The 12,816-nt window shown below is 38.4% G+C and overlaps 2 protein-coding genes across 2 annotated transcripts; both read right to left on the bottom strand.

Moving 5' to 3' along the window:
- Window positions 1-6,333: 6,333 nt before the first annotated feature.
- RNASE11 (ribonuclease A family member 11 (inactive)) lies at window positions 6,334-6,936 on the bottom strand (the record flags this gene model as incomplete). The annotated part of the gene is made up of 1 exon (XM_081291981.1): window positions 6,334-6,936. Exon 1 carries the CDS (start codon window positions 6,931-6,933, stop codon window positions 6,334-6,336), a length of 600 nt encoding a protein of 199 aa, XP_081148107.1. The 5' UTR covers window positions 6,934-6,936.
- Window positions 6,937-11,577: 4,641 nt separating this feature from the next.
- On the bottom strand, window positions 11,578-12,018 carry RNASE12 (ribonuclease A family member 12 (inactive); the record flags this gene model as incomplete). Its single annotated transcript, XM_081292751.1, has 1 exon — window positions 11,578-12,018. One exon carries the CDS (start codon window positions 12,016-12,018, stop codon window positions 11,578-11,580), a length of 441 nt encoding a protein of 146 aa, XP_081148877.1.
- Window positions 12,019-12,816: the final 798 nt, after the last annotated feature.

The following is a 12,816-nucleotide window of genomic DNA, read 5'->3' as shown; positions in this document are numbered from 1 at the left end:
AACAAATACTTTAATTAGACAATGGGCAAAAGACATGAGATAGTTCATAGAAGAGGATACACAGATGGCAAATAAAGGCATGAAGTGATGTTCAACAACATTAGAGAAACACAAATGAAAACCATAATAAGAGAATTATCACATACTTATCATAATGTTAAAATTAAAAACAATGACAATGCCAAATGTTTATAAGTATGTAGATAAATTAAATCACTTGCATATTGTTGATGGGAATATAAAACGGTACTGCCACTATGGAAAACAGTTTAGCAGTTTCTCTGAAAACTGAACATTAAACCACCATATAACCCAACAATGACACTCCTGAGCCTTTACTCCAGAGAAATAAAATGTAAGTTCACATGTAAAGCTCTACATGAATATTTATAGCAACTTCATTTTTAATAGCTGAACTCTAGCAACAACCCAGATTTCCTTCAATGGATGAATAGTTCAAAGAGGTTCATCCATATCATAGAAAACTACTGAGCAGTAGGAAGGAATGGATTATTGACACTTGCAACAACCTGGATGAATGTCCAGAGAATTACACTGAATAACAATAATCAACTCCCAGAAACTACATACTATATGATTCTATTTACATAACACTATTGAAATGACAAAATTATGGAAGTGGAGAATATCTTAGCAGTTACAAGAAGTTAAAAACAGTTGGTGAGAGAGTAAATTACGAATGCCACAAATGAAGCTCCTTGAATTTATGGAAATGTTCTGTATTCGAAATGTTCTAGCTGGATTTTGATATAGTACTATAGTTTTGTGTGATGTTAGCACTTGGGGAAACTGGATATAAGATACATGGATTACTCTGCATTATTTTTCATGGATTATTTTTTATAATTTACAATAATCCCCAAATTAGAAGTTTAATTTAAAAACTAAACAAAAAATATTACAAACCATATGATTCCTTTTATCTCAAAGTTTAAGAATTATAGAGATGGAGAACAAATTAGTAGTTTCCAGGAATAGGACAGTTCGTCGGTGGTGATAAAACACATATACACATACAAACTAAGCTCATGTAAAAATTGACAAAATTTGGGGCTGGGGCTGGGGCTCAGTGGTAGAATGCTTGCCTAGCATGTGTGAGACACTGGGTTTGATTCTTAGCACCGCATATAAACAAATAAAAATAAAGGTCCATTGACAACTAAAAAGTATTTTTAAAAAAAGACTGATAAAATATGAATACTCCCCATAGTCTAGTTTGTATTGTTATTGATTCTGTGATATAGTTATATAAGATGTTTCCATTGCGGGAGGGTAGGGGAAGTAGAAATGGGGTGGGGGGTAAAGGGGGATAGTATGTACAATTTTACAATTCCCATTGTTTAATAATTTTTAAAAAAATAAAATGTTAAAAAAGTCAGATAAAAGAGCACCAGAACATATTTTTATAGAAAAAAAATGAGTTCCAGAATTAAATGTACAATATGATTTAATTTATGCTTTAAAAATGTATATACACACACTTATGTGTCATGTATATGTGGAGGAAAATATCTGGGAATTAGGACCTTAACATTTTTGAGGACCTACCACAATCCTGTAGGGGAAAATATATATACACACAAATTATTTATCCTAGTTCTCAAGGATTCCTTCCATCTCTCTACATATTCCCACAGAGAACATGAAGTTCCTGTGACAACCTGTCAGCAGCCAGGTATGCAGAGGTCCTTGCTTCAGTTGCTTAGCTCTAGTTGCTGTACAGAAAGAACAAATGGAGCTGTTTGTTTTACCAGGAGGAGAGCATGAAAAGGTCTCCTTTCCTATACTTGTGACAGAACTATGCTATTTTCTTTTTTACCTGCAGACTGGGCAGGATCAAAAATGATAGCACATTGTTTTTACTTATATTACATTTAATAGAAAGAAAAACATTTTTCAAATGTTAAATGACTATTTCTTCTCTGGTTAATTTTCTGTTTGCGACCCTCATTTATTTTTCTGTAGGTGTGTTCATTTTTTCTCTTAATTAAACTGAAAGACCTCTTTATACATTGAAGACATCAACTCTTTGGTAGACAAATTCACTAGAAATCATTTTTCACTTATGTATTTAGCTCAGTGCCCTGACTAGTCATAATAAAAATAATAATAACAACTGTCATTTAACCCTCAAAATATCGTAGTAAGGTAGAATTTGTTCCAGAGAATTCCAAAATTCTTTCTGTATTGTTTGAGCAAGTTTGCTTTTTTTCTATCAAATAAAGATGAGTGACTAAAACTGTAGCCTATGGAATTGGACTGTCTTTGTTTGCTCCCAAGGGACCGCTTATTATATGTGTGATTTTGTACATTGCATAAGGTCTGTACTCCTATTCCTTCACCAATAAAATGGGAATAATAATAATAGTATCTACTTGTGGGGGGTGTTCTGATGTGCCTAGCACATCACAAGACCTCAAATTTTGTTATTATAATTGTTTGGTTATTGCTAATGTACAGCCCCATGATAATTGTTGTGTGAGATTTTGAGAAACTTTAGCAAACTTTACAAACAAGAAGGATTGAGGAATTTTTTTATTTTTTATTTTTTAGGTGGTACTGGGGTTGAATCCAGGGTGCTCTACCTTTAAGCTACATCTTCAGTTCTTTTTATTTATTTTTTTAATTTTGAGACAGGTTCTCACTAAATTTCCCAGACTGACCTCAAATTTGCGATCCTCATGCCTGTGTCACCCAAGTCACCAGAATTAGAGGTAAAAGCCACCAGCTGGCAGGATTAAGGTTTTAAAAATTGTCTTATTCCAAACCTACCAGTTTTTTGGTCAGAGGAATAAAAAGGGTGTATTTCATGGGTGTGATATCTCTTCCAGCTTCTCAGCCACTGTGGTGGAAAAATGAGTTACTTTGGTTTTCTTCCAGATTTATGTATGGCTGGGGACTTTCAGAATAAAAAGAATGCTTTGCTATTTGGGGAGGTTGTGTAGGAGGTGGACACTCTGATTTAATTTGATTTTTTTGGCCTCAGTACTGTCCTCAAAGGCTCTGAGTACTTAGATAGCAACCTCTTTTCTCTCCTTAGGACTAAAGTCAAAATATTTTATGATTAGAAAGCTTTTAGTTCATCTGGTCAGTGGGGTTCAAAGTTTATAGCCCATCAGCAAACCTAACATCTTTCTGAGGGAACTACATGCTACAGTCCTGCCTCTGATCCCTGGAACACAAATCTCTGGAATTATGGCCCAGGGATTGGCATTTAATAAGACTCCTAAAGCTATTAAATTTGTTAGGGTAAGGGCAAGCTCATGAAACAAAATCTTAGAGTATAGTGCATTTAAAAATAAAAATGTTTATTTTTCCTCTCATATAACAGCCCAAACATGAGCAGTACAGATTTACAAAATAACTCTGCTTAGTGTAGTTACTCAGGGATGAGGCTTCCATTTTGCTTTCTAGTCTGTTCCTAGGACTTTATCAGCAATGGCACAATTGAAGACGGGAACACACTCACATCCATTAGGGATCGAGCTATTGAGAGAACAATCACAGGAGAGGCTAGTCCAGTGTGGTAAGACCTGAACTTGGAAGACATCACTTTTGCTCAGAGAGCCCGGGAAAGGAAGTGTGGCTGGAAGCCTGCAGCCTCATTGTACCTCTGTGTCTTGAAAAGAAGGAGGGTTGATTTGGATAAAAATGTGAGAACTCTGCTGCGGTGATCCTGACTCATACCAAAGTCTAAGAACCCAGATATAGTCCAACATCCACATGGTGTAGGTAAGGAAAATGAATCCCAGTGAGGATATATCATTTAGGGGTGAGACCCCTCCCCCAAACTACATGAGGATTTATCTGTGGTGGTAAAGAACTTTCCTTCCTTCAATATCATCTCGGGTGCTTGGGGCCAAGTGCTTGATTTCATTTCAGAATTGTCACTTAAAAGAAATTTAGTACACTTTATGCTGGGAAAATAGAGGGAAGGGTTAGAGACAAGAAGGGAATTTTCATATGCCGAATAACCTGTCAGCATGGCTCAGCCTCATTTCTCTATCCAACTCTTCCTTCCAGACCATTTTTACAATTGATTCTCTCTCTTTATTGCCTCATTTCCCCTCTAACTTTTCCTTTCATCTATAGGGTATAATGTGTCTACGCTATTTTTTTAATAAGTGAAAAGAATACTTGGACAATTACTGGTTGGATGCTCCTTGTGCAATTGAGAAAAAAATCACCAAGGAGGCTAGCCCAATGTGGACTAAGATGAGTGAGTAAAGGGAAAGGAAGGGTGAAAAGACAGAGGCACAAGTTTTGCAATGAGGACGGCAGCCTCAAAACCCAGAGACAGGTTGAGCAAGATGAGACAGAGCATTATAGGCTTTAAAGTTCGGCTGAGGGACTTAAGTATGAAGCTTTAAGAACAAAGGAGCTCTCTCTTGTTTGGAAGCAGAAATGGGACATTATAAAAATGTAACATTGAAAAATCTAAAATCGTAGGCCAGTTGCCTCATGGAGGAATCTAGGTTGCACGTTATGACATGTGCTTTGAAGATCGAAAGTGCTAGCTCTCTACAACACCTTCAAGTTCTGTACCTTTCAGACATCCTAATAGTATGATGATGAGCTAAAACCTGGGAGATCAGGGTACCCAAGAAATGGAAGGCAGAACTCCTGATTCCTTCAGAGAAGTGGAAGGTGGGTCTTAACTAAGCCTCTCTGAAGGATGCCCCTGGCCTAGAGAGAAGTATCTGTTCTGGATCTCTACTCCTCTTTCTGGTGAGGGAAGAAATATGTACTGAATTTTGAACAAACTAGGTTTTTTACTTACACATTAAAAAAAAAAAAAAGCTGTCCCAGAGTTTAAATAGTTATTGTCTCTGGCGCTGACATGGTCCTTATCCAGAGCCAGAAGACATGCTGTTGGAAAGAAGTTACTGAAATGGGAACTAAATTTGAATCAAGCCTGCTTGGACCACTGTACTGTGGATACAACCTACCCTTCCATTTGTTGAATGAGTGGTAGTATCAGACTCGCTACATGGAACTATCCCTGCAATGGACTCAGTCAAGTACATCTCCCTTCCTGTGTCCCAGGTTTTCTTACAGAGGAGAGGCCTTTGGGAGTCAGGCATTGCTCTTAAGATGCTGTCCTCCAGCTGCTGAGTTCAAATTTAGTGCTTATTACATACCTGTTTGACCAAACCCACAGTGAATATTGATTTAAGCAACCACCACATTGACAAGAAAAGCTCAGAAAAAGGCAAAAAATGTGATTGTCCTGCTTATTGGTTGATTGTCCGAGTTTTGCAATTCGAGTAAAATGAGAATTCTCTACCAAATGTGAAAAACATTGGGAAAATTGACATAAAGAGTTATGTACAACAAGAAAAATGATACAGTGACATAGCATTCATTTACGTGCATTTATTTTAAATTAGAACATTAAAAAAGAGTGGTCTCAGGATAGAGAGAGGGTGTATGAGTTAAAAACAGGAGCATCCATGCAAACACCAAAGAACAAGATAACTGCCATGTTTCAAGCAGAGCGGTGAACCATGAAGACTCACTACAGTATTATAAAACATCAAATCAAGAACCCATCTGTCTGGAACTCAGCAGAGACATTCTATTCCCATCTTTCTGTATTCCTCATGGCTTTCCACTCCTTTCCCATGGCCCAAGAATAGCAAGAATTTGCTTGAGAAAAAAACAAAAATGCAATAAAAGCTTTATTACTTCTCTTTATTGCAACCTATTAGATAAGGAAGAGGGCCAAGGAATAGAGACTGAGTAGTATTGGAGCTGTTGACACTGTGAGCAGCAGCTAAAGGCAAAGGGTCTTTCCCCTCTGCCATCCCTTGGAGGATAGGCAATCCAGGGTTATGAGGTGGGTGCTCACCTCTCTGCACACATCAATGCACACACTTCTTTGAGGGGCAATAATATTTCCCATAATCGTTCACTAATTTTTCTGAACAGTCTCATTGGCAATACAATTAACTTCTAATTACCCATATTGTTTCAGAGCTCTCTCCTTAAATTTCCTAATTGGGGAAGACTGGTTTTTGGCTTTATAGCTGAGCTAGAACAGAATTCTGTTTGGTTCAAAGTAAGAGCATATGTATGTGTAGAGGGGTGGGGTAGGGAGTATATGTGTATGTGAGAGACAGAATTTTAACTTCAGGATCAGTTATAAATTAAATCTCATTATCCAGTTTTGGACTTTTCACTGATCCAGATAGTATCAACAATCGAGTTTCCTATAGTGTTAAGGGGTAGATGTGAATAACAGAAGGAAAGAAACAATAATGAGCACGACTATTTCCTTTACATGGACCCAGTCCCAAAGCCTTGTCAGATTTACAATTTAGAGCCACTAACTAACCAGCTCATCAGAGAATGACCTGTCAGCACTATCAACATCTTCTTCAATGAAGTAACACTGTGGTATTGGCACCGGTGGTGTTGTTTGGGTGTAGTGAGCTGGCACATAGTGTTCTCCAGTTCTGTGCTCTCACAGCTGCTCATGCCAGGACTCTGTTCACATGTGCAGCTGGGGGCTTTGTGGACCCCGTGGATCACTTCCATGGAGCCATGAATGAAAATATTGCTCATTTTGCATGACCCATTAGCTTCTAAAACTTTTCTCCAGTCGGTCATATTATTGTAACTCTCTTTGGCATTACCTGGCCTGTTTCCCTTGGGAACACTGTAACATAACTTTCTGAATGTCAGTGGTGAGGAAGGAAAAACATCTTTGGACATGCTTAAGCTGGTATTTTTATCTAACAGGGTCAAGTTCACTAATACCTCAATGGTCTGTTTCTCTTGGCCACTTTTTACCATGTCATATTGCACCTCTTCCTCTGAAAATTCTTCTTTAATGATCTCCGTTATGCTTTCTGAAGTTCCTGCAAGAACCAACCCCAGACCAAGCAGCAGCAGAGAGAAGGTCTCCATCTCAGATCTAATGTAATCTCTTCTGCAGTAATGATAAAAAGATAAACGATAAAAACAAGGAGAATATTAAGGAGATGTTTTTTTATCCTTATAATAAATATTCCCCATAATGACCTCTATATGTAAGACTCCTCCATATATTAATGGAAGCATGATATAATGAAAAGACAATCAGTTATGTGGTCTGAAAACCCAGGTTCAAATCCCTGATTATCCACTTAAAAACAATTCACTCTACCTCATATAACTTCACTTTACCTATTGAAAGAAAGAAAGAGAATCATTATGGTGATAGGCTTAAAGTATTGGAACAAACGATTCATTTCTCTTCCTTTTCCCTTTTTTACACCATTATGAGGTCTACTGTCTCCATGGTGGGGCACCAATCATCTCATCCAACACATTCCTCACTATCTCCTATAGCCCCACTACATGGCACATGGCAGTTACTTGAAAAAAAAAATCAACACTAAACACACATGCAGAAAATCACACACAGTGCCATCTCCCCATCTATCCTTTCTTTCCCCCGTTTTCATCCATGAGATATCCACCTGTACCTGATCCTTTGGCAAGTTGATCCTGCACAGAAAGATTCCAGGTTGATGCAGGACAAGTGAAACTGTTTCTTGGGAGTTTCTGTTGTTGTGTCTAACTAAGGGAAGGAGGAGCAAGAAAGGGGTAGAGAGGATTTTCTGAGATTGATGGAGGAGCTAATGTGGAACCAAGGAGGTTCAGGGAGAACTGAACAAAATGTCCATTGGATCATCAGAATTTCAGTGACCCAAGAAATCCCTCTGCTTCCTTTTCTGTGAAATCTCCCATATTTATACTTCAACCTAGAGTGATTTTTCTTTTCTTTTCTGAAACCTTGCAGCATGGATTATGTTGCACTTCATTTTATGATGTTTTTCATTATTCTAGTTAGTTGGCACATTTCAGTCCCTCCACCCCCTTACTGAGGCTGACAACTCCTTGAACCTGGAATACAAATTCCCATTCATCATCATCACTCTGCACAGCTTAGTGTACTGAACAGTACACACACTAATTCCTTAACAATATTTGCTAACAATATAGCCCGGCTTGACCCATGCAGAAAATCACTTATTTGAGGAAATTCGTGAGAATCCCAGAAAACATGGTTATTCATGGTGATAATACCCTCACTCTAGAATGACCCTATTTCCCTTTCCTTTCTAAAAATCTCCTTCTCTTATAGATGATTACCACTATGTCCTTCAAAATCACTACTCCTTGCTCCTCCGATTCCTTTGATACACCACATTTCTAAAAACACCATTTGCAATGACACTATCTCAGAATCCTTTAAATATTTCTCATTCCTGCAGGAGGAAGGCAAATCCCATGAGCCCACTAGCCAAGTCTCTACTTGACCTGATCCCAAGCTGCCCTTCAAGGTTTATCTCCCATTATTTTGTGACACAAACCTGCTCCAGTCAGTTAGTGTGACCCTCTCTTCCTTGAATACGCACCATACCTTTTTTTTCCTTTTTTTCTTCCTCTTAGAAACCTTCAAAACCTAATTCAGATCCCATCCTTTTTTTGACAAATTTTCTTACCATTTAAGTCTGTCAAATTCATGTCTCAGTTCTCTGTACTTATCATTCATTTCTTATACCACCAACTTGACATTAGTACACATGAACTTTTAAAAGTATTTTATTTTATTTTTAAAATGTCCTAGTGTAAAATTAGAGCAAACATTTAGCATCAAGAATGTATAAGCCTTAATTATCGGGTTGATTATTATGGACAGATTCGAACACCTATAATCCCAGTGGCTCGAGAGGCTGAGACAGGAGGATTGCGAGTCCACAGCCAGCCTCAGCAAAAGCAAGGCATTAAGAAACATAGTGAGACCTTATCTCTAATAAAATACAAAAAATAGGGCTGGGGATGTGGCTCAGTGGTCAAATGCCCTTGAGTTCAATCCCTGGAACAAAAAAAAAAAAAAAAAAAAAAAAGTGGATGTGTTCATGTGTGTACCTTCAAAGGGTACCTTAAGAACAGTACATGTTGGTACATGTTGGAGAAAGTAAGGAAGAAGAAGTTGTTAAGAAAAAAAAAAGGGGAATCATTTTTTCTAAACTTCTACATCCTTTGCCATTGACATTAATAGAGAGATGATAACAGGAAAGCAGGAAGACAATGAGGAGAAAAATAAACAGGAAGAAGAGCAGGCACAGATGCCTAGATTTTCTGAAATATGTATTTCAAATGGGCAGAATGCACAGCTGCCTGGGATTGATTTCAAATTAGTAGGTGCTCATTAAAATATATATATAACCCCCTAAATTACAAATGACCAAAATGTCATAATTCATTTGAACTGAATTTTGATCCCTATTAAATGAAAGTATTCTGAGGATAGATTCCACAGGACAGTCTCAGTTCCTTGCGCTGCAGTGGGAATGTATTTATCTGAAAGATTTGTTTTTTATTAGAAGAGAGAAGGTTAGGGAAGACAGGGAAGAAAAACCACTGAGAAAGAAAGGAGAGGAGAGGAAACCAAGGGATATTGATAGGAAAAGGAATCAGAATTAGTAGCAGGGCCCTAAAAGGAATGTTAATCTATTCCGAAGTTTCTCACAGGAAATGAAGCTAGCAAGACTCAAGTCCTATGCTAGGGACTACCTGTTCCTTCTTAATTTCTGTTCAGATGCTGAGGGTTGTTCACTTGGTGGGACCCAAAGTTCCTTGAAGATAACAATGAAACAGAATTCCCACAGAAAAAATGGATAATGAAACTCAATTGGAAATCTACCCCCCAGATGGGTAGTTTTCCAATTGAGTTTCATTATCCATGGGTAAGATTTGCCTACTTATAAGACTATAAAGCATCCTTTACTGATGATCTCACTTTCTTCCTCCATAAATTGACTCATGCAGAAAATCACTTATTTGAGGTCAATGCCAGGTTAATGTTTTTAGAAAAGTGGTGTATCAGAGGAATTGGAGGAGCAAGGAACAGTGATTATGAAGGACCTAAAGGAGTCATGTATAAGAGAAGGAGATTTGTAGAGGTTGGAGAAAGGAAAAGGGAAATGGGGTCATTCTAGAGTGAAAGTATTATCACTATGAATAACCATGTTTTCATCAGAGCTTGATGCTTACAAAAGACAGAGCTAACAATTAGCATTGGTCTACCTCTTTCTTGGATATGATCTTGAATTAAATCTAAATGGTCAGTGCAACAGTTGAAGTCGCTCAACTGAAAAGACCAGGACAGAAAGTGCCCTCTAAAGCTTGGGAACCACTCATGCCTGCTCCAGTTCACTGTGAATCTCTGGTATAGATAGCATTGTAATATCATGGCTCAAAAGTACTTACCCCGTAAGTTGGCCTTTACTTGCTAATAACTCTTTATTTCTTACTGTATCTAAATACCAAACCTTCCTAACAAGGCCAGAAATAGAACTGGAGAGGGACAGACTTGGAATAAACCTCAAAGATTACCTTGTTGAGATCTATTACAGATGAAGAAACTAATGGTCAGAGACGAACAGGACCTGATGAAATTTCCAGAATTTGGAGCTTCTCTTCTTCCTTCTCCCTCTGCTTGAAAGCTTACAATGCCCATAGCTGAATGTCAGGTAACTAAAGAGTGGAATCAGTTGCAAGACCTAAAGGGGGAAAGAAGTTCACAGTCTGGCGCAAAGTCCTTTCTGTGTCCTCCAGAGATGCAGAGGGGAGAAACACTGAGCTCTGAGAGTCTCAACTCCTCCCTGGGAGATCCTTCTCCATTTCTCTCCAGTCTTTAAGGGGAATAGTTTCTGATTCCTCAAGCTCTGTCTGATCTCCTTTATCTTTTCTTTTGAGGCACAGAAGGAGGTATTGAATAGAAACAGATGCAGTTTGAGCTTGTACCATCCTTATAAAAGACCCTAAGAGTAATCCCAATTGCTTTTACACTGGATCAGGGGTCAGGACTGGGATTAGGATTAAGTGATGAAGAAGCACTTACTCCAGACACAAAATATAAAGGGGTGTCAAAACACTCAGTAATCAAGATAAATAATATTTTAATGCAATGTTTTAAAAACTGTTTAAAACAAAAATAAATTCAATGCAATATAATACTTAATATACAAATATTAAAAACTTAAATAGTAGAATCTGACGCTAATCCCAGTCTTGTCACTCTGGCTCTTCAAAGTTTTAGATATTTTATACATCAGAATTTTTGAATTCATTTTTATTTTTAGAAGATTTGAATTAAAATATTATTTATCCAGATGACTGGGTTTTAGAGGCAGTGCCCCCTTAAATTTTGCACCTTAAATTACTGTCCCTCACTTTACCTTAATCCCACACTTGCCTGGATGGAATTCATTCTTGGCTCTCATCAAATGATTCAGGGACAAGGAACAAAAAAATAAAAAATAAAAAAATGAAGCATATGCAGAGTTTATGATTTAATTCAGTGAATTATTTTTATTGATACAGAATTAAATGATTCCAACTCAGTAACATTGGAAGGACAAATTAATTACTAATGGCTACTTACATCATTCAAGGTTTTACCCGTATCCAAAGTTCAGGTCTGCCTCAGGGACAACCAGCTCAAGAGCTGCTGAGAGAGGACTACGGAGGATTGCAGACTCAGGTATTGATCTCAACTTATAAAACATATCCCTGGAAATTAACTGGCCCCAACTCATCACAAGTGATAAGAACAAACCCCTCTGTGGGGGGTGCAATTCGGTACCTGCAAGCAGGATATTTGGTGCCATCAGTTAGTTGACAAACTGTCATTTTGAACATTATTGTGCTCTGGTAGCATAAAATGGTGGAGTGGTTTTGGCAAGTCACCTTGTTAGAAGAAGTGCAAATATTATTGAGTTTTTGAGGCCTCTCATGGATGAAGACATGCTCCTTTTTGCATGTGTGGTCAGGTTCCCGGATGATTCTTCGCAGGATCATGTGGTTACAGTACCTCACAGGAATGGTATTCTGAGGGTAGTCCACGTTCAAGTGCTCTATGGATGATCCCACTTCATCCTCATTCAGCTCATTTTCCCAGAACAGAAGCATTAAGAAAACCATCACCATTAGTATCATCAGGGGTAGGATTTCCTTTACATTTTGAGCTTTAATTCCTGTAAAGTAAGGGAGACAGAAAAGAAGAGAGGGTAGTCAGATTCCTCCTGCTCTGCCCCCTGGCTGCACCCCCATCCTTTTAGGAAACTTCATTTTCGTCTCTCTGCTAATTAAAATCATGTTGAACCAGTAAGATCTGATTGGAGTGACTGCTCCCCCCCAAAAGCCTCTCAGACCACATCAGCTCCTGGCTTTGTATTTAACGGTTCTGTAGTTATTTCCATTATTTGTTCTGTCTCTACAGGCTCTTTGATAACAAGTACTTCATCTCTTATTTCTCCCAAAGCCTTCAAAATGCCTAACCCAGGGCTGGAGAGACAGAATTTGCTCAAAAATGCCCATGCCAAATTGTTTTATTCATACTGTTTTATTCATATTCCTTCCCCACAGCTTTCTCGGCCCTAGTTCTACCCAATTCCACATGCTTTTAGTCCTGTCTTCCAGTCTGTTCTTCTCAATTCCTCCTGGTATGGCTCTTGCTTGGGTCTGTGCTCTCTTCTCTCACCCGTTCCTTTTGCTGTTGCCCTCACAGGTAACATATCCTTTTGATCATGGAGCTGAGAAAATTCCTGGTGCCTTGCTGTTGCCCGGCAATAACTGACAGGGAGCCAGCTGGGTGTGGGGAGGTCAAAAGTGGAAAGAGCAGAAAGGGAGGGACCTGTAGAGCAGTGTGCTTGGGTGCCACTGGGAAGGAAGAGAAGTTACCTTCAGAGGGAAAGGTAGGTGAGGCAGGTCCCAGATGGGTCCTCATGATACAAG

The sequence above is a fragment of the Spermophilus citellus genome (assembly GCF_964194105.1).
Source record: "Spermophilus citellus genome assembly, chromosome: 4".
In the NCBI taxonomy this organism is placed as follows: domain Eukaryota; kingdom Metazoa; phylum Chordata; class Mammalia; order Rodentia; family Sciuridae; genus Spermophilus; species Spermophilus citellus.
This window is presented reverse-complemented; position numbering and strand designations above follow the sequence as displayed.